At 44.2% G+C, this 23,022-nt stretch overlaps 1 protein-coding gene across 2 annotated transcripts in view; it reads right to left on the reverse strand.

The window, feature by feature from the left end:
• LOC121540234 (acyl-CoA-binding domain-containing protein 6) overlaps positions 1 to 23,022 on the reverse strand; it is a 45,312-nt gene that overhangs the window by 766 nt on the left and 21,524 nt on the right. The window contains exons 7-8 of one of the 2 annotated variants that reach the window (XM_041848940.1): positions 2,955 to 2,985; positions 1,025 to 1,092 (exon numbers count right to left, since the gene is read on the reverse strand). In XM_041848940.1, coding sequence (XP_041704874.1) covers positions 1,028 to 1,092; positions 2,955 to 2,985 — 96 coding nt within the window. In that variant the 3' untranslated portion in view covers positions 1,025 to 1,027. Of the gene's footprint in view, positions 1 to 1,024; positions 1,093 to 2,954; positions 2,986 to 23,022 lie in introns of those variants that run through there. The other variant, XM_041848938.2, reaches the window with a different exon arrangement.

Genomic DNA, 23,022 nt, shown 5'->3' on the forward strand with positions numbered 1-23,022 from the left:
AGGCTTCAAGGTCACTGGAGGAGACATGATGCACACAGCTACGTCTAAACCAGCCTCTAAGCACAGCTCATTGGTGTTTATATTCCTTACGTTTTTAACCTGAGTGCAGAAGTCAATGTAAAGCTCATATGGAGGCCCTGAACCTGTGGTTGGCTGAAACACTCAATTTGTGCCAATTGGCAATTGGTGCCCCACTAAAAGGACTTGCAAGCTAGGCTAAGATATGAGGAGAGGGCTTGCATTTTCTTAAACCAGTTAGCGAGTCACAGCGCTGATGCACCTAGATTCCTTCGTGCTCTGAGTGTTTGTCTTTGCCAGTGTCAATCACTCTCTCCTCTTAAAGAGAGCCATCCTGCTCCTGTGTGATGGGCTGATTGACAGCAGGCCCTTTTAAACCTCCAGCCCAGAGGTGGCTAAGGTGCCGCCCGTTCTTAGCAGGGAGAAAAAAAAGGGGCTTGGTTATGTCAGATTCAAGTTTTTTTTTCTCCTTCTAAATTGTATTTTATTTTCCGGGCTGCGTGCACCGTGCGGGGCCTTGGGCTGTAAAAACCCTCATCCCCCCTGGGAGTCGTTGAGTAGGAGAACAATTTATAGTGTGCAGTAAACCCTCAATTAATCATTTGCCAGCCACTGTGGCCCAGTGTAAATAGAGGTGGAAATGAATTTTCATTCTCTGCTATTTGTCTCCTGGAGTTCATCGCTTATGTTTATTGGTCATTTTTTTATGCCCCATCCTCCTATCCCTGCCTGGTTTGGTGGCAGTGGTGGTGGTCTACTGTACGCCAGCCACGTGCCCAGTCCTCACACCGCAGCCACCCAGCCCAGCCGAGGGCCAGATGGTGTCCCCCCACACACACCAAGGGCTCAGAGGACATTGGGACCGCCCATGGGAGGGGGTCTTGAGAGTCTGAGGAGCACTGTTAATTTCCTTGGGGAGACCTGGTGATTATTACACACAAACCCTCCATACGCACAGATACAGACAGACACACACAGATAGACCATAGTATAGACACACACACACCCTCTAACACTGACAGAGAGAGATGGAGAGAGGGAGGGATGAAAGAGACGCTGATGGATGAAAGGCACCTGAGATAGCAACAGCAGTAAAAGAGGGAGAAGAGAGGGGGATGAGAAAGAGGGAGAAGAGAGGGAGAGGGGGACAGATGCAGGGCCAAGAGAGCAGATGGTTCATGGTTCCCCATCCATCCTCATACAACTGTTCACACTCATAAACAGATGCAATTTACATTACATGTACATACACTACTGTTCAAAAGTTTGTGGTCACTTAGAAATGTCCTTGTTTTCCATGAAAACATACATGAAATGAGTTTGAATAGGAAATATAGCAAAATGCATAGGAAATGTAGTCATTGACAAGGTTAGAAATAATGATTTTTAATAGAAATAATAATTGTGTCCTTCAAACTTTGCTTTCGCCAAACAATCCTCCATTTGCAGAAATTACAGCCTTGCAGACCTTTGGCATTCTAGTTGTCAATTTGATGAGGTAATCTAAAGAGATTTCACCCCATGCTTCCTGAAGCACCTCCCACAAGTTGGATTGGCTTGATGGGCACTTCTTACGTACCATACGGTCAAGCTGCTCCCACAACAGCTCAATAGGGTTGAGATCCGTTGACTGTCCTGGCCACTCCATTATAGACAGAATACCAGCTGACTGCTTCTTCCCTAAAAAGTTATTGCATAGTTTGGAGCTGTGCTTTGGGTCCTGCTGTAGGAGGAAATTGGCTCCAATCAAGCACAGGGTATGGCATGGCGTTGCAAAATGGAGTGATAGCCTTCCTTCTTCAAGATCCCTTTTACCCTGTACAAATCTCCCAGTTTACCACCACCAAAGCACCCCCAGACCATCACATTGCCTCCACCATGCTTGACTGATGGCATCAAGCACTCCTCCAGCATCTTTTCATTTGGTCTGCGTCTCACAAATGTTCTCCTTTGTGATCCGAACACCTCAAACTTCGATTCGTCTGCCCAGAACACTTTTTTCCAATCTTCCTCTGTCCAGTGTCTGTGTTCTTTTGCCCATATTAATCTTTTCTTTTTATTGGCCAGTCTGAGATATGGCTTTTTCTTTGCAACTCTGCCTAGAAAGTCAGCATCCCGGAGTCGCCTCTTCACTGTTGACGTTGAGACTGGTGTTTTGCGGGTACTATTTAATGAAGCTGCCAGTTGAGGACCTGTGAGGCGTCTGTTTCTCAAACTAGACACTAATGTATTTGTCCTCTTGCTCAGTTGTGCACCGGGGCCTCCCACTCCCTTTTCTATTCTGGTTAGAGCCAGTTTGCGCTGTTCTGTGAAGGTTGTAGTACACAGCGTTGTATGAGATCTTCAGTTTCTTGGCAATTTCTCGCATGGAATAGCCTTCATTTCTCAGAACAAGAATAGACTGACGAGTTTCAGAAGAAAGTTCTTTGTTTCTGGCCATTTTGAACCCACAATTGCTGATGCTCCAGATACTCAACTAGTCTCAAGAAGGCCAGTTTTATTGCTCCTTTAATCAGCACAACAGTTTTCAGCTGTGCTAACATAATTGCAAAAGGGTCTTCTAATGATCAATTAGCCTTTTAAAATGATAAACTTGGATTAGCAAACACAACGTGCCATTGGAACACAGGACTGATGGTTGCTGACAATGGGCCTCTGTATGCCTATGTAGATATTCCATAAAAAAATCAGCCGTTTCCAGCTACAATAGCCATTTACAACATTAACAATGTCTACACTGTATTTCTGATCAATTTGATGTTATTTTAATGGGCAAAAAAATTGCTTTTCTTTCGAAAACAAGGACATTTCTAAGTGACCCCAAACTTTTGAACGGTAGTGTACATACAAACACTCATACACAAACATAGCCTACATAGACATATTCATCCGGAAATCCAAATGAAAATTAAAATCTCTGATATCCGGAAGATTACCATAGTGTAGTGCTGTCTGGCCCTCATCATCCTGTGAAAAGAGAGTGAGAAATGTTAAGAAACCTGAGAAGAGCTAAAGACAAACAGGTCTAACTTACAGACCCATAACACAGTAATAGGGTATATTACATTTACATTTCAGTCATTTAGCAGACGCTCTTATCCAGAGCCACTTACAGTTATTTTTTAATGTTTCATACTGGCCCCCCGTGGGAATCGAACCCACAACCCTGGCGTTGCAAACGCCATGCTCTACCAACTGAGCTACATCCCTGTATATAAAACAAGTTTAATCATAGAGACAATAACCATTGCTCTGTTTGTCATAGAACAATGAAAGAACCTTAGCCTTGTCAGTTGTAAAGTTGTGGCTTGCAAACTTTGCAGTTGAGAAAACTATGTTATTACCTCTTGACTAAATCAAAAACCCAATAATTTCACCATAAAGAGGATAATGTGAAAATATGAAATATTGATCTCAACCTGAGCAAACGATTAAACCTTTCAACTTGAGAGAGACTCTATAGCAGCCTGAGCCAGTGGAACCAATGGCATTAGCCCAGTATCCACCCGAGCCCTGGCTGAGCCCTCTCTGAGCCCTCCCTGCCACATGTTAACACAATGTGGCCAATGGGCCGGGCAGAGCAGGCAGACCTCCGTGCTCAAAAGGCTCAGAGGGAGGGTGACACGGCCAGGGTCGAGGAACAAAGCCTGGGCGTCTCTCGTCATTGTCCTGGGGTGAGAACGTGCTAAATGCATTACCCATGGAGGCTGTCCCATCACACAATGGTCTTGGTACAAAGGAGCAGTCTGCCCTGAGCACAGCCACCGTTTGGGACAAATTGAAGTGGTGTCTATGGTCTGTGACCGGAGCTGAGCTGATATGAAGAAAGACAATATTTAGGAAAGGGGTCAGCGGGGGTGGAAATCCTGTGGACTATGTGTGCAGGCGGCATGAGACCGGGAGTGAGGTCAGTGTAACTCTTGACAGAGTATGACACGCATCATCAAGGGGGATTCAGCTCCAGTGTGCCTTTTCACCCCATAATGATGACAAACTGCAATATTGTTGTCACCAGCTAGCTGCAGGATCAGATGAGAACAATTAGAATACCTCCAGTCACTGAGCTAACTGGCTAATTCTTTAGAATCAGAATCACCTTTACTCGCCAATACATTTACATATCCTGAATTTGACTTAGTGAATAGGTGCTGCCAGCAATAGACATTGTACAAACAGGGTCCCGTGTGCCTCAGTTGGCAGAGCATGGCGCTTGCAACACCAGGGTTGTGGGTTCGACTCCCACGGGGGACCAGCACGGAGAAAAAAAGTATGAAATGTATGCACTCACTACTGTAAGTCGCTCTGGATAAGAGCGTCTGCTAAATAACTAAAATGTAAAATGTAAATGTTAGAATACAGATGTCAACATACAATATAAATACAGTAAAGATAAAACTCTGGAGTATAGTCTGATTACAGTGGGAATACAATTGAATCGTGAATAATGATGAGTGAGAAAGTTACACGCACAAATATCATACCCCCCCAAAAATGCTAACTTCCCCTGTTATTGTAATGGTGAGAGGTTAGCATGTCTTGGGGGTATGATATTTGTGCGTCTAACTTTCTCACTTATCATTATTAACGATTAATTCAGGACTATCCTTAATCATGGTAGCATCCACATTAATGTAGAAGTGTTTAGAAACATCCTATTCTTATTTACAATAAAAGTGACTCCAAAATAACACAATACATTATTTACCATTCATTTCTATTGGGCACAAAATAATCTGAAACACAAACAGCAAATGCATCCAACAAGTTTGTAGAGTCACAAGCTTGATGTAAATCATTGTGTGATAGAAATATGGGACCAAATACTAAACTTTTGACTACTTCAATACACATAAGTAAATTTGTCCCAATACTTCTGGTCCCCTAAAATGGAGGGCACTATGTACAAAAAGTGCTGTAATTTCTAAACGGTTCACCCGATATGGATGAAAATACTCTCAAATTAAAGCTGACAGTCTGCACGTTAACCTCATATCATTTCAAAACAACAAAAAATGTGTCACTGTCCCAATACTTTTGTAGCCCACTGTATATACAGTGCATATACAGTGTTGTGCAGACGTGTACATAGTGCAAATGCAGTCTAGTGCAGATTAGTATTTGAGGATATTGATGACAAGGTGCAGTCATTGTCTCAATGCAAAGTCACTTAATCCCTTACGAAAAGTTACTTAATCAACTGTTCAGGTGGCGGGCCGTTTTGGTCATGATTGACCTAAACTGTCTGCCAGAGCGGAATCTTTGAAATATAAGGGTTGGTTGGGTTGGCGATGATCTTACCTGCACGCTTCCTTGTCCTGAAGGCGTGCAGGTCCTTGACAGGCGATGACCTTCTCCGCAGACCGGACGATGCGCTGCAGTTTGCCCTTGCAGCGGGCAGACACAGACCCAAACGGTGATAGAAGAGGTGAGGATGGACTCAATGAAGACGTAAAGAACCGAACCAGAACTGTCAGAGAGAGTTTGAGTTTCCTCAGCTGGCGCAGACAGTACATCCTCTGTCGAGCCTTCTTGGTCACCACTGTGATGTTGTCCTCCCACTTGAGGTTGCTGCAGACAATGGTTCCCAGGAATTTGAATGATTTGGCCGTGCTGAAGGCAGAGCCATCAATCTCGAGGGGGAGAGATGGCGGGCGGCATTTCCTGAAGTCAACCACCATCTTCACGGCTTTGACTGTGTGGAGTTCCATGTTGTTGCGAGGTAAGGTCTAAGGCTTTCAAAACCTGACTATCAGCCTCCAGCATAGCCGCAGGAACAGCCTTTCTGTTACTTATAGATATAATTAAGTGTACAGTACATTCGGAAAGTATTCAGACCACTTGACTTATTCCACATTTTGTTACATTATAGCCTTATTCTAAAATGGATTCAATTGTGTTGTTTCCCTCAATCTACACACAATACCCCATAATGACAAAGAAAAACAGGTTTTTCAAAATTTTTGCAAGTGTAATAAAAATAAACAACGGAAATATCCCATTTACATAAGTATTCAGACCTTTTAGCAGCGATTACAGCTTTGAGTCTTCTTGGGTATGACGCTATAAACTTGGCACACCTGTATTTGGGGAGTTTCTCCCATTCCTCTCTACAGATCGTCTCAAGCTCGGTCAGGTTGGATGGGGAGCGTCGCTGCACAGCTATTTTCAGGTCTCTCCAGAGATGTTCAATCGGGTTCAAGTCTGGGCTCTGGCTGGGCCACTCAAGGACATTCAGAGACTTGTCCCGAAGCCACTCCTGCGTTGTCTTGGCTGTGTGCTTAGGGTCGTTGTCTGGTTGGAAGGTGAACCTTCGCCCCAGTCTGAGGTCCTGAGCGCTCTGGAGCAGGTTTTCATCAAGGATCTCTCTGTACTTTGCTCCGTTTATCTTTCCCTTGACCCTGACTAGTCTCCCAGTCCCTGCCGCTGAAAAACATCCCCACAGCATGATGCTGCCACCACCATGCTTCACCGTAGGGATGGTGACAGGCTTCCTCCAGACGTTACGCTTGGCATTTAAGCCAAAGAGTTCAATCTTGGTTTCATCAGACCAGAGAATCTTGTTTCTCCTGGTCTGAGAGTTCTTTAGGTGCCTTTTGGCAAACTCCAAACGGGCTGTCATGTGTCTTTTACTGAGGAGCGACTTCCGTCTGGCCACTCTACCATAAAGGCCTGATTGGTGGATTGCTGCAGAGATGGTTGTCCTTCTGGAAGGTTCTCCCATCTCCAAAGAGGAACTCTGGAGCTCTGTCAGAGTGGCCATCGGGTTCTTGGTCACCTCCCTGACCAAGGCCCTTCTCCCCCGATTGTTCAGTTAGGCAGGGCAGCCAGCTCTAGGAAGAGTCTTGGTGGTTCCATTCAATGCTGCAGAAATGTTTTGGTACCCTTCCCCAGATCTGTGCCTCGACACAATCCTGTCTCGGAGCTCTACGGACAATTCCTTCGACCTCATGGCTTGGTTTTTGCTCTGACATGCACTGTCAACTGTGGGACCTTACATAGACAGGTGTGTGCCTTTCCAAATCATGTTCAATCAATTGAATTTACCACAGGTGGACTCCAATCAAGTTGTAGAAACTCTCAAGGATGATCAATGGAAACAGGATGCACCTGAGCTCAATTTCGAGTCTCATAGCAAAGTGTCTGAATACTCATGTAAAAAGGCATCTGTTTTTTATTTTTTATATATCTGCAAACATTTCTAAAAACCTGTTTTCGCTTTGTCATTATGGGGTATTATGTGTAGATTAATGAGGAAAACAATTAATTTAATCAATTTTAGTATAAGGCTGTAACGTAACAAAATGTGGAAAAAGTCAAGGGGTCTGAATACTTTCCGAATACACTGTATAACCCCAATCAGACCATATTAGGCACCATTAAATATCTGCAAATGTATGGGTTTAAAGTACAAGTTCAATTGCCAAGGCAGCAGCTACTCTTCCTGGAGTCCAGCAAAAATTAAGGCAGTAATATACATTATAATACAATTTTTAAACATATTTAACCCAAGAAAGTTATTGGTCAACTGCAAAACATACAGAATGCTGCAGCACGGGTACTGACCAAGACCAGATGGAGAGCACACATTACACCGGTTTTAAGGTCTCTGCACTAGCTGCCTGTGACTTTTATAATTAATTTGAAGATTCTTCTATTGGTTTTTAAATCAATCCACGATTGTGCACCCCAATACATGTCAGACATGCTTTTAAGTTACAGTGCCTTCGGAAAGTATTCAGACCCCTTGACCTTTTCCACATTTTGTTTGGTTAAAGCCTTATTCTAAAATTGATTTCAATCTACACACAATACCCCATAATGATGAAGCAAAAACAGGATTTTAGAAATGTTTGCTAATTTATTAAAAATAAAAAACTGAAATATCACATTTACATAAGTATTCATACCCTTTACTCAGTACTTCTTTGAAGCACCTTTGGCAGCGATTACAGCCTTGAGTCTTCTTGGGTATGACGCTACAAGCTTGGCACACCTGTATTTGGAGAGTTTCTCCCATTCTTCTCTGCAGATCCTCTCAAACTCTGTCAGGTTGCTGCACATCTATTTTCAGGTCTCTCCAGAGATGTTCGATCGGGTTCAATTTTTGTATTTATTTAATCAATTTTAGAATAAGGCTGTAATGTAACAAAATGTAGAAAAAGTCAAGGGGTCTGAATACCTTCCGAAGGCACTGTCTGTACCCAGTAGGTCCCTCAGGTCCTCTGCTGGCACTGGCCTTTTAACTATCCCAAAGCCTATGACCAAGAGGCATGGAGAGGCAGCCTTTAGTTACTATGCCCCCAGCCTCTGGAATAGCCTGCCAGAGAACCTGAGCGGGGCCGAAACTGTGGACATATTTAAAAGAGATCTTAAAAAACACCTTTTTAGCTTTGCTTTTCCTTAGGGTGCTTTTTAGTCATTCAGTTTTTATTGTTATTCTTTAGTTTTTTATCTTCTTATGTTTGTTGTGTAGTAAATATTTGTTTTTATTTTCACTGTTTTTATTTGTTTTTTTCCTGTGAAGCACGTTGTGTTGCATTCCTGAAATGTGCTGTATAAATAAAGCTTGACTTGATTTGAATATCAGTAAATCCTATTTTTCTTAGCCTTTGGCCCTAGCCTATTAACCAGTGAAGACAACCATTAGTGGAACCAACCCAGTGTCAGACAAAGACTGTCGAACCATCCCAGAGCATGAGGGGGAGGGAGATCTCCTACGCTGCTTGATAAAAGGCTCTCTCCAACGATCCCAAAGTGAGATCCTATTGTTTGCCCTGAGCAGCCCCACTTCAGAGGCCTGCTGATTCCATTAGAGTTCAATTCCCCCAAGATAGATGCAAATGTCCTCAACCATAAATGGTCGGGAGAGACACAGGGTTTTCTTATGGTCTGCCTCGACGGTCCTGTTGAGTATTCAGTACAATGTCAGTGTTAGGTTTACTCAGCTAAAGCTGCAATATATCATGAATGGGTATTAATCCCACTTGATGTGCGAAGTATAATTATCAAATACACATAAAAGTACAAATCCGGACAATAAAAGCATGTCAGTGCGCAGACGGTCTCTCACACACTATAGTTGGTCTGTTGCCCTATACAATAGAGGCAGAGTGGCAGATGTTTAGTGCAAAGGCAGCGAGTGGGACCTTGATGCACACAAATACAGGAATAATTAAACTGTAAGGGGTTTAGGTCTTAATCTGCTCCAACTAATCTGGTGTTAGTCCCGGACGGCTTGGACAGCACGGTGTGTGCAGGGACACTCCCAGGGTATGACAGGGAGGACACATGCAAGAGTTGGCTCATACAGTACATGACACACACACACACACACACATACACAGACACATGGGGCGGCGCACAATTGGCCCAGGGTAGGGGAGGGATGTAGCTCAGTTGGTAGAGCATGGCGTTTGCAACGCCAGGGTTGTGGGTTTGATTCCCACGGGGGGCCAGTATGAAAAATAAAAATAATAATGTATGCACTCACTAACTGTAAGTCGCTCTGGATAAGAGCATCTGCTAAATGACTTAAATGTAAATGTAGGACACTGCAGGTTGGTGCACTACTGTGACTGACTAAAGGGTCCCTGTATGTTAGTGGAGGTGGGGGTCTGCCCTTTACAGGGCTCTTTAATGGGCTGCAGTGTGGAGGCTGTCTGGGAGCCAGAGGGTGGGTCCTCTCTCCTCTCAGCATTTACTAATGCTCCAAGAGGGGCTTGATGGAATCAGGGGAAATTGGATTGTCTCCCATTTGCTTTAGGAAAAAGGAGGAGACTTCCTAGCTGGAGGTAGCAGTTTTCTATGTAGCTCTCCATCCCATTACAGAAGCATATCAGAGCAAAGCTCTTTTTGAAAATGCCTTGATGGATGTCAGCATACAGCTTCATAAAGCAGGATCCATAAAACAGATGAGAGGAATGAGTAGTAGGGGGAACATACATACTGGATCTAATGGCACAGAGGGCAATATGGTTTGGAGAGTTTCACCATGGAAATTAATTGGTCTATGTGTGTGATGGCAGTACTACAAAAAGACTCCTTACACAAATCTATCATTCCTTTTTTTCAGATTGAGAGTGGTATGTAACGTTTTTTGGATAGGTCTGCACAAGTGAACAAAACTATATATTTTTGTCTGGCTGCCTTTTTTTCTGTGTGTGCACAGATATAGGATCTTCATTTGATCACTCTTTTGTTGCTGAGAATTTCCCTGCGCCGCAGGAAATGCGGATGAGCTTCGTGATTTACATAAATTCAATGAAAACCTGCACTAACACATGGTTATATTAACAGTATTCCACTTTCCAGGTAGCCTCATTTTGACATGCTAATAGCCTATCCAACGAATAAGCAACATTATGGACTAAACATTAAAATCCTGTTGCTGTAGGATTATTTTACTGCGACAATATAGGTCAAATTCAAATCCTACATCTGTATGTTTGTGAGTCTATCAATATGTCCATCTCTGTTTATCGATTTGTTTGTAGCAGCCAAAACCCTGGAGGATGCGCCAATCAGATTACCCCTTGGAGGGGAGTGCTGGAATTTGCCTTCCTAGTAGCATGGGAGGAAAGAGGCTGCAGACAGAGAGAGAGAGCAAAATGTGAAAGGGACCATAAAACAGAGCGAAAGAGAGAAAGAAATGGTTACAAAACAAGATCTTTCCAGTACACCACAGAAAAGTAGGTTTGTGTCTACATGAGCCAGACAAATTCTGTAGAGAAAAAAGCTCTCTCAAATCCACTGCCATCTGTAGAACCTGCTGCAGCATGAGGCAACAGGCAGGGCTTGGGTTTGTGCTCTCCATGGCCAGCCATTAAAAGCTTTCTTGTTTTCATACCACAGCAATCCGGCAACTGCCCATGGCATATGGTAGGTGTGCTGAAAGCCATTGTGGGATTTCTATCCTTTAACACCATTCTCCAGCTAAATCTTCCTCTCTCTAACCGACGCCCCCATTCTCTCTCCCTCCCTCTCTCTCTCGCCCCCCCCTCTCTCTCGCTCCACTGTCCCTGACAGCCACATTAAACAAGTGGGAAAAATGGACAAGCAATTATGATTTATGATCAATGCATGCAGCTGCAGCTGACTTTTATAATGACAATGGCGCTGAGGAGAAGGGAGAGAAAGGCTAGGGTGTCTCCAGGGCCTGCAGTGGGACTTGTAAAGGGAGCATCGATAGAATCCGCCGCCATTCATATGCAGATAGCATTATGATGAGCAGGTGCCATTAATCAGAGTCTCAGAAAGACAGACGAGAACGGGCTGATCCCGGATTATTCCAGGTCTCTGACGACCTGCTGCTGGGTACTCTATGGTACTGTCTGTGTTCTCTATGGTACTGTAAAGCAGATCACAGGACACATACAGCACACTGATGGGCTGAACAGATGTCTCCAGACCAAATACAGACACTCTACTGGTCACGACTGTTTGAAGTTCAAGACAGGAGTGGAGTTCTGTACTGCCAGTGATCGTTATATGTTACGGAGCGCATGAACTGGAATAAAAAAAAAATATATTATCCGAATATCCATGATTTTCTTGTAAAAAGAGACAGCAGCGTTTGTTTATCTGGTTTTATGTGTGTGTGTGTGAATCTGCGACTCTGGGAATCCAGTGGTAAAGGGATCAGGAGAAAGGGGCACCCCTAATTGAATATGGGCCACCTCCCTGGGCAGTGAGTGTTAACCTTGCCATTCAGCGTGTGAGCTCTACCATGCTGGTGCAAATTAGCGCATCCCCAAAGTGTCCTTGAGGTGCCCGGGCCACCCCTCGCCTGCCTCCGGGCTCCACAGCAGGTCACCTCATGTGCCAATAAACTGCCTCACAGGCTTTCTAAAGCACACTGTAGTCTTTTATACAATTCCTGGAGAAGAGGAACCAGAGAGCCAAGACCACTCCACGAGGTCTGATGCTCTTCTCAACTTCCTAATCAACTGAAACCGTTTGGAAATGGATCCTTACAACAATGTCTGCTGGAAACTACTGGGTTTCTGAGACCCAGATCTGTTTGTGTTTTGGTATTTAGATTGAGGTTGATTAAAACCAGTCTGGGGTTGATTTCTAAAGGACCACAACCACAGTATGCCCACTGCAAGAAAGCAGACAAACATGCATGGAAATCAATACTCTGTTTACCATGCTTTAGTGTCAGAGGATACATTTTTCTCCACAGGTTCTCTGTGATTCTGGAGGATGGGAAAGGAAAAAGGAAAGACTATATATTTTTTTACATCTCCCTTCTTTTCCTCCTCGCGTATACTGTACTTCTCTTCCTCCCCCGCCACCGCTCTCCCCCTTTCTCTCTGTTTCTTATCTCTCTCTCCCTCCCCCATCTCTCCTTCCCCTCCTCTCCCACTGCTCTTGCTTGCTCCCGAGGGACTCCTCAGAATCCATTAGCATGGGTTAGAGTGGCAGGGAATTAACATAGGTGAGCTCCAAGTCGAGTGGATCATCAATGATGTTTAAAAAGAAATATCTAAAAGAAATAAATACATAAAAGAGTGTCATATGAAAATCAATGGCCAGGCAGCAGGCATTTGGGAGAGAGGCCCATAAAGTGGGGTTGAGTACTAACTGGACCCTGAAGAGGAAAACAGTCCCTTTGTTTTCTCGCTCTCCATCAGTAAGCAGCTGAGGACAGCTTTAAATGCTCAGTGCAATTTATGTGGAAGGTTAAAAAAGATGAAAGACATTGTTGAGTGTACAAATTGTGAGAAGCCAATAAGAAAGGTAGCTACAACACTAACTGCAAAGAGGGACTTTTCTTCTTACCTGCAGCAGGAATATGAGTCAAGTAGCTATTTCTTTACACAGTGCTTCATACAATAAATCCATATCTGTGCACTATCCCACTGGGACTTTTTAAATGGTTGTGGGGCCGTTTTACTTTCATTTAAACATGTGTCATATAACCTCTGCTTGCAAGTATAAATGTCAAATGTTCTGTATGAGTGGTGTAATTTCACACTATACGTCTGTGTGTGGCTGAGCAGAGTGGTTCTGTAGAAGGGTTGCTAATGCATATGTTATATTAGAAATAACATTGTAATACCCTATCAAAAGTAAACAGTTGCTTATTACAACTCCTACGATTCCCTTCTGTTGGCACATGATGTAAAGAGCTGTCAAACTGAGTTTCTATAGACCCCTCTTTTATTAAGAAAGCAAACACACAAAACATGTTCTTCCACAAAACAGGGCAATTACCTTTGGCCAAGGTAAAGAAAATATTTCCACCCCCAGCCACTAAAAAGGCCTGAGTGAGTACTGAGCAGTGGCTTGGGAGAGGGTGCAGATTTGAAACGCTGGGACGATTCATTACAGTTTGTCAATGGCCCTATTAAAAGAGAGGAAGCAGGGCTGGCTTTCTGAAATATCTGTATTAATGTGTGCACTGAGCCGTAGGTGTGTGACCCGTGTGCTGTAGCTGGGCCGTGCAGACGAGATTTATTCCTGCCTATGCGGGAACACTGCCATTCTCACGCAGCAGGCAACGGGCCTCCCCTCCCCTCCCCTCTCTCCACCCAACACACACTGTTAAACTTATGACGAATTCCGTTAGATATTTATTATGACTCCGATGACTGAGCCATTTGTTATGGGAGGCCGTGCTGGGAAGGGGGAGGGATACAAACCTGTAATACTACTCCTGCAGTAGAATTTCAATCAGCCGCTGTTGTTCGTGTGTGTGTGTGTGTGTGTGTGCGCGTGTTTACTAGTTTAATAACCAAGGCAGTTGACACTGAGGTGGAGGACAGAGATGAGAATGTTCAGTACACTGGCCTGTATTGCTCTAATAAACAGACCCTGGCTTTGGACAGACCAGGAACATGGCTCCAATTCCTGATCTCATGTGGTCCCATGTAGCTCAGTTGGTAGAGCATGGCGTTTGCAACGCCAGGGTTGTGGGTTCGTTTCCCACGGGGGACCAGTATGAAAAAAATAAACATGTATGCAGTCACTAACTGTAAGTCGCTCTGGATAAGAGCGTCTGCTAAATGACTAAAATGTAAATGTAATGTTGATGCTATACAGTCCAGCTTCACACAGCTAAGGGTACAAAGCTGTGACAATTCTATTCACAATACATTCAAATATCAAATCCACACAGCATAGCATGGCATTGCCACTAACTAGGACGATGCAGCAAACATTTAATAACCCAAATAAAAAAACAGTTGACTTACTGGGAGAGAAGAGTTGTTCACAGTAAGACACTGGAAGAATGTCAATACTGCCATCATACAGTACTTAAGCCACTGCTTGAGGCTTCTGTGCAAGACATAATCCCTAGTCTTAGAGCCCTGCATTACGATGGATTTACTCTATACTGTAAAGAGACCACTGACATCAGGAACCTACAATCAAAGGATAGCCATATACAGTGCCTTCAGAAAGTAATCACACCACTTGACTTTACCACATTTTGTTATGTTACAGCTTCGATTTAAAATTGATTAAATTGAGATTTTGTGTCACTGGCCTACACGCAAAATCACATTATATCAAAGTGGAATTATGTTTAAAAATAATAGAAAATGAAAAGTTGAAAAGTCTTGAGTCAATAAGTATTCAAACCCTATGTTATAACAAGCCTAAATAATTTCCGGAGTAGAAATTTGCTTAACAAGTCACATAAGTTGTATAGACTCGCTCTGTGTGCAATAATAGTTTTGAACATTTTTGAATGACTACCTCATCTCTGTACCCCAGACATACAATTATCCCTCAGTCAAGCAGTGAATTTCAAACACAGATTCAACCACAAAGACCAGGGAGGTTTTCCAATGCCTCGTAAAGAAGGCTACCTATTGGTAGATGGGTAAAAAAAAAAAAAAGCAGACATTGAATATCCCTTTGAGCATGGGGGTTATTAATTAATTAGACTTTGGATGGTGTATCAATACACCTAGTCACTACAAAGATACAGGTGTCCTTCCTAACTCAGTTGTCAGAGAGGAAGGAAACCACTCAGGGATTTCACCATGAAAGCCAACGGTGACTTTAAAAGAGTTAGAGAGTTTAATGGCTGTGATAGGAGAACACTGAGGATGGATCAACAACATTGTACTTACTCCACAATACTAACCTAATTGACAGAGTGGAAAGAAGGAAGCCTGAACAGAAAATACATATTCCAAAACATGCATCCTGTTTGCAATAAGGCACTAAAGTAAAACTGCAGAAAATGTGGCAAAGAAATTAACTTTATGTCCTGAATACAAAGCGTTATGTTTGGGGCAAATCCAACACAACACATCACTGAGTACCACTCTTCATTATTTCAAGCATGGTGGTGGCTGCATCATGTTATGGGTATGCAAGGACTAAGGAGTTTTTTTGGGGATAAAAAGAAACGGAATAGAGCTAAGCACAGGCAAAATTCTAGAGGAAAACCTGGTTCAGTCTGCTTTCCAACAGACACTGGGAGAAGAATGGCGCCGGAGAAGATGGCTGCCGTTTTACAGCCCTCTAACCAATTGTACTATTATGTGTGTTTTTCCGCGTTATTTGTAATTTATTTTGTACATAATGTTTCTGCCATCGTCTCTTATAACCAAAAATAGCTTCTGGATATCAGGACAGCGATTACTCACCTCGTATTGGACGAAGATTTTTTCTTCAACGAGGCGGCCGCGAAGGATATCCTACAGACACCCGACAAGGCCCAAATCCCCGTCATTCGCATGAGAAAGAGACGGAGATATCGTGGACGTAGGTCGGGGTGCCTTGTAAGGATCCGACGGCGAGCGAGTAAACTGCCTCTCCCATCAATCCTATTAGCCAATCTTCAATCATTTGAGAATAAATTGGATTACCTAAGATTACGGTTATCCTACCAACGGGACATTAAAAACTGTAATATCTTATGTTTCACCGAGTCGTGGCTGAATGACGACATGGACAACATACAGTTAGCGGGCTATACGCTACATCGTTAGGATAGAACGGCTGACTCCGATAAGACAAGGGGTGGCGGTCTGTGTATATTTGTAAACAACAGCTGGTGCACAAAATCAAATACTAAGGAAGTCTCAAGGTTTTGCTCGCCTGAGGTAGAGTATCTTATGATAAGCTGTATACCACACTATTTACCAAGAGAGTTTTCATCTATATTTTTCATAGCTGTCTATTTACCACCACAAACCAATGCTGGCATTAAGATTGCACTCAATGAGCTGTATAAAGGCCATAAGTGAACAGGAAAACGCTCATCCAGAGGCAGCGCTCCTAGTGGCCGGGGACTTTAATGCAGGGAAACTTAAATCCGTTCTACCTCATTTCTACCAGCATGTTAAATGTGCAACCAGAGGAAAAAAAACTCTAGACCACCTTTACTCCACACACAGAGACGCATACAAAGCTCTCCCTCGCCCTCCATTTGGTAAATCTGACCATAACTCTATCCTCCTGATTCCTGCTTATAAGCAAAAACTAAAGCAGGAAGCACCAGTGACTCGGTTAATAAAAAAAGTGGTCAGATGATGCAGATGCTAAGCTACAGGACTGTTTTGCTAGCACAGACTGGAACATGTTCCGGGATTCTTCAGATAGCATTGAGGAGTACACCACATCAGTCACTGGCTTCATCAATAAGCGCATCGTCCCCACAGTGACCGTACGTACATACCCCAACCAGAAGCCATGGATTCCCGCTATGCCCTCCGACGAACCATCAAACAGGCAAAGAGTCAATACAGGACTAAGATTGAATCGTACTAAACCGGCTCCGACGCTCGTCGGATGTGGCAGGGCTTGAAAACTATTACAGACTACAAAGGGAAGCACAGCCGCGAGCTGCCCAGTGACACAAGACTTCCAGACGAGCTAAACCACTTCTATGCTCGCTTCGAGGCAAGCAACACTGAAGCATGTATGAGAGCACCAGCTGTTCCGGATGACTATGTGATCACGCTCTCCGTAGCCGATGTGAGTAAGACTTTTAAGCAGGTCAACATTCACAAGGCCGCAGGGCCAGACGGATTACCAGGACGTGTACTCCGAGCATGTGCTGACCAAATGGCAAGTGTCTTCACTGACATTTTCAACATGTCCCTGACTGAGTCTGTAATACCAACATGTTTCAAGCAGACCACCATAGTCCCTGTGCCCAAGGACACTAAGATAACCTGCCTAAATGACTACCGACCCGTAGCACTGACGTCTGTAGCCATGAAGTGCTTTGAAAGGCTGGTCATGGCTCACATCAACACCATTATCCCAGAAACCCTAGACCCATTCCAATTTGCATACCGCCCCAACAGATCCACAGATGATGCAATCTCTATTGCACTCCACACTGCCCTTTCCCACCTGGACAAGAGGAACACCTACGTGAGAATGCTATTCATTGACTACAGCTCAGCATTCAACACCATAGTGCCCTCAAAGCTCATCACTAAGCTAAGGATCCTGGGACTAAACACCTCCCTCTGCAACTGGATCCTGGACTTCCTGACGGGCCGCCCCCAGGTGGTAAGGGTAGGTAACAACACATCTGCCACACTGATCCTCAACACGGGGGCCCCACAGGGGTGCGTGCTCAGTCCCCTCCTGTACTCCCTGTTCACCCATGACTGCATGACCAGGCACGACTCCAACACCATCATTAAGTTTGCCGACGACACAATAGTGGTAAGCCTGATCACCGACAACGATGAGACAGCATATAGGGAGGTGGTCAGAGACCTGGCCGTGTGGTGCCAGGATAACAACCTCTCCCTCAACGTGACCAAGACAAAGGAGATGATTGTGGACTACAGGAAAAAAAAGAGGACTGAGCACGCCCCCATTCTCATCGACGGGCTGTAGTGGAACAGGTTGAGAGCTTCAAGTTCCTTGGTGTCCACATAACCAACGAACTATCATGGTCCAAACACACCAAGACAGTCATGAAGAGGGCACGGCAAAGCCTATTCCCCCTCAGGAGACTGAAAAGATTTGGCATGGGTCCTCAGATCCTCAAAAAATTCTACAGCTGCGCCATCGAGAGCATCCTGACTGGTTGCATCACCGCCTGGTATGGCAACTGTTCGGCCTCCGACCGCAAGGCACTACAGAGGGTAGTGCCTACGGCCCAGTACATCACAGGGGCCAAGCTTCCTGCCATCGAGGACCTCTATACCAGGCGGTGTCAGAGGAAGGTCCTCAAAATTGTCAAAGACTCCAGCCACCCTAGTCATAGACTGTTCTCTCTGCTACCGCACGGCAAGCGGTACCGGAGTGCCAAGACTAGGTCCAAAAGACTTCTCAACAGCTTCTACCCCCAAGCCATAAGACTCCTGAACAGCTAATCATGGCTACCCAGACTATTTGCACTGCCCCCCCACCCCATCTTTTTACGCTGCTGCTACTCTGTTAATTATTTATGCATAGTCACTTTAACTCTACCCACATGCACATATTACTTCAACTACCTCAACTAGCCGGTGCCCCCGCACATTGACTCTGCACCGGTACCCCCCTGTATATATAGCCTCCCTACTGTTATTTTATTTTACTTCTGCTCTTTTTTTCTCAACACTTTCTTGTTGTTGTTTTATTTTACTTTTTTATTAAAAATAAATGCACTGTTGGTTAAGGGCTGTAAGTAAGCATTTCACTGTAATGTCTGCACCTGTTGTATTCGGCGCATGTGGCCAATACAATTTGATTTGATATTTAACTGTCAGCAGGACAATAACCTATTTTTATTGTTTTTTTTATTTATTCAACCTTTATTTAACCAGTTAAGCCAGTTGAGAACAAGTTCTCATTTACAACTGCGACCTGGCCAAGATAAAGCAAAGCAGTGCGATAAAAACAACACAGAGTTACATATGGGGTAAAACAAAACAAAGTAAAAAATACAACAGAAAATATATATACAGTGTGTGCAAATGTAGCAAGTTATGGAGGTAAGGCAATAAATAGGCCATAGTGCAAAATAATTACAATTAGTATTAACACTGGAATGATAGATGTGCAAGAGATAATGTGCAAATAGAGATACTGGGGTTTAAATGAGCAAAATAAATAACAATATGGGGATGAGGTAGTTGGGTGGGCTAATTTCAGATGGGCTGTGTACAGGTGCAGTGATCGATAAGGTGATCTGACAACTGATGCTTAAAGTTAGTGAGGGAGATAAGAGTCTCCAGCTTCGGAGATTTTTGCAGTTCGTTCCAGTCATTGGCAGCAGAGAACTGGAAGGTATGGCGGCCACAGGAGGTGTTGGCTTTGGGGATGACCAGTGAGATATACCTGCTGGAGCGCATACTACGGGAGGGTGTTGCTATGGTGACCAATGAGCTAAGGTAAGGCGGGGATTTGCCTAGCAGTGATTTATAGATGGCCTGGAGCCAGTGGGTTTGGCGACGAATATGTAGTGAGGACGAGCCAACAAGAGCGTACAGGTCACAGTGGTGGGTAGTATATGGGGCTTTGGTGACAAAACGGATGGCACTGTGATAGACTACATCCAATTTGCTGAGTAGAGTGTTGGAGGCTATTTTATAAATGACATTGCCGAAGTCAAGGATCGGTAGGATAGTCAGTTTTACGAGGGCATGTTTGGCAGCATGAGTGAAGGAGGCTTTGTTGCGAAATAGGAAGCCTTTTCTAGATTTAACTTTGGATTGGAGATGCTTAACGTGAGTCTGGAAGGAGAGTTTACAGTCTAACCAGACACTTAGGTATTTGTAGTTGTCCACATACTCTAGGTCAGACCAGTCGAGAGTAGTGATTCTACTCGGGTGGGCGGTTGCCAGCAGCGTTCGATTGAAGAGCATGCATTTAGTTTTACTAGTGTTTAAGAGCAGTTGGAGGCTACGGAAGGAGTGTTGTATGGCATTGAAGCTCGTTTGGAGGTTTGTTAACACAGTGTCCAATGATGGGCCAGATGTATACAAAATGGTGTCGTCTGCGTAGAGGTGGATCTGAGAGTCACCAGCAGCAAGAGCGACATCATTGATATACACAGAGAAAAGAGTCGGCCCAAGATTTGAACCCTGTGGCACCCCCATAGAGACTGCCATAGGTCCAGACAACAGGCCCTCCGATTTGACACATTGAACTCTATCTGAGAAGTAGTTGGTGAACCAGGCGAGGCAGTAATTTGAGAAACCAAGGCTGTTTAGTCTGCCAATAAGAATGCGGTGGTTGACAGAGGCGAAAGCCTTGGCCAGGTCGATGAAGACGGCTGCACAGTACTGTCTATTATCGATCGCGGTTATAATATCGTTTAGGACCTTGAGCGTGGCTGAGGTGCACCCATGACCAGCTCGGAAACCGGATTGCATAGCGGAAAAGGTACGGTGGGATTCAAAATGGTCGGTGATCTGTTTGTTAACTTGGCTTTCAAAAACTTTCGAAAGGCAGGGCAGGATGGATATAGGTCTGTAACAGTTTCGACCCTTTGAAGAGGGGGATGACCGCGGCAGCTTTCCAATCTCTGGGGATCTCAGACGTTACAAAAAAACAAAAAACACAAGGCCAAATATACACTGAGTGTACAAAACATTAGGAACACTTTCCTAATATTGAGTTGCTCTCAGAACAGCCCCAATTCATCGGGGCATGGACTCCACAAGGTGTCGAAAGCGTTCCACATGGATGCTGGCCCATGTTGACTCCAATGATTCCCACAGTTGTGTCAAGTTGGCTGGATGTCTTGATACACACGGGAAACGGTTGAGCGTGACAAACCCAGCAGTGTTGCAGTTTACGACACACTCAAACAGGTGCGCCTGGCACTTACTATCATATGCTGTTCAAAAGGCACTTAAATCTTTTGTCTTGCCCATTCACCCTCTGAACGGCACACATACACAACCCATGTCTCAATTGCCTTTAACCAGTCTCCTCCCCTTCAGCTACACTGATTGAAGTGGATTTAACAAGTGACATCAATAAGGGATCATACCTTTCACCTAGATTCACCTGGTCAGTCTATGTTATGGAAAGAGCAGGTGTTTGTAATGTTTTGTACACTCAGTATACACTGAAGTTGCTTACCAAGATGACATTGACTGTTCCTGTGTGGCCTAGTTACAGTTTTGACTTAATTCGGCCTGAAAATCTATGGCAAGACTTGAAAATGGCTGTCTAGCAATGATCAACAACCAACTTGACAGAGCTTAAAGAATTTTTAAAAGAATAATGTGAAAATATTGTACAATCCAGATGTACAAACTCTTAGAGACTTACCCAGAAAGACTCAAAGCTCTAATCACTGCCAAAGGTGACTCTAACATGTATTGAGTCAGGGGTGTGAATGAGATATTTCTGTATTTCATTTTCACATTGTCATTATGGGGTATTGTGTATAAATGGGTGAGAAAAATATATATTTAATCCATTTTTAATTCAGGCTGTAACACAACAAAATGTGGAATAAGTCAAGGGGTGTGAATACTTTCTGAAGACACTATAGATAACACTGCATCTCTAGTGTGATTCTGACACACACAACAGCTATAGCATAACATGTGTCTGTGTCCCGATATTGTCTGAGAATGTTTTGCTTGTCTTCACACAACCCAACAAACTGCCTTGGTCCCTATTTAGCCCTAGAAACAATCCACCACATTGACACTAAACACCCAGGCCAGGGGGGCACTTAAGCACTTAGCAAAGATTTCATTTCTCCTCACATCAATATCAAATCAATGTGTTTATTTTCTAAGAGGTCGTCCAGAAAAAATATATATACTTATGGTATCACAAATCAAACACACACACGGCCCTTGTTGTCAACGTGCACGCTGACCCGCCACTCAGCAGTCAATACAAAATCAAATAGAGAGTGGTAGTAGAGTAGTCTAATGTGAATATCTATATTTCACAGTAACAACTACCTAAACTAGTTCCATATAGTCTCTCCCAGGCAGTTGCAGCCAACAGTGGACAGAACCTCCCTCTAAGAGACAGGACACCAACATGGAGTCCCACCCTCTTCCTCGGTCCCCTCCTGGCCCTCTGCCCTGTGATGCCTCTGTCTGTCTGTCTGTCCCACATAATACGTGGCCATTAACTAGTTGTAGCCCAGACAGACATTTATTACTATTGATCTACCTGGTCCCAGCCAGAGACTTTTGTTCTCTCGGCTCTCGGCTTTGACCTCAATTAAATTATGAATTTCAATCTGATAGACTGCAAGCTCTTTAGCCCGGCGTGGCCGAGGCAGGTAGTGGATTAATTAGAATCAGCAGTGCTGGGAGTCACCCTCTGCGCCTCATGGATCATGTTGTTTTAATGCAAAGTAAAGAGCCACAAACACAGGCCCCGGCTCAGCCAGCCAGGTATATAGTGACAGGGACTGCCACTGTCACAAAGCACATGCCGAGGACAGGACAGGAGGAGATTCTGTCTGGAGATTATTTAACCTAGCCCAGTCCCCCCACACACACACAAACTGCATTTACTACCTGCCAATATCAATTAAAGCATTGTCCACTTCATCTCACTGTGGTCTTCCTCCTGCCTTGCCCTCTGCCTCGCTCTTCCTCCCTCTACCTTTTTGGCTCCTTCTCTTCAAAGTGTTTCTTTCTGTGATTGTCTGTTGCTTTACCTGCACCTTAACTTCTCACCCTTTCTCCGAGATTACATCCGCCCAATTCCGAACCTCCCACATTGTTTACATGTTTCCGCTCTGCAATCAGCCTAACCTAAGTCTTAAATTGTGTTTTTGTTGCTACCTGCAAATCCCACCACAGCCCATTCCCCAGCCGGGCAGCACACAGCCAGATTGCTGCTTGTTTGTTTGACACAAATTCCCAAAGAGGAGGCCAGGATGTCTGAGCTTTCACCAATGAAAAGGAAAAGTCCTCTCAGGGTCTTAGTTACTGTGCACTTAGCAGTGGGTGTAATTGTGGATTATTGGGTCTGGACTCTGGACACACACAGTGTCCATGGGGAGGGAAAGGAGACAGAGGGAGGGAGGCAGGGACTGGGAAGTGTGAGGAGCCCGGGGCAGGGTCATGACCTCAGGGTGGTGGGGGTTTGGGTAGGTCA

This window comes from Coregonus clupeaformis, chromosome 26 (genome assembly GCF_020615455.1).
Source record: "Coregonus clupeaformis isolate EN_2021a chromosome 26, ASM2061545v1, whole genome shotgun sequence".
In the NCBI taxonomy this organism is placed as follows: domain Eukaryota; kingdom Metazoa; phylum Chordata; class Actinopteri; order Salmoniformes; family Salmonidae; genus Coregonus; species Coregonus clupeaformis.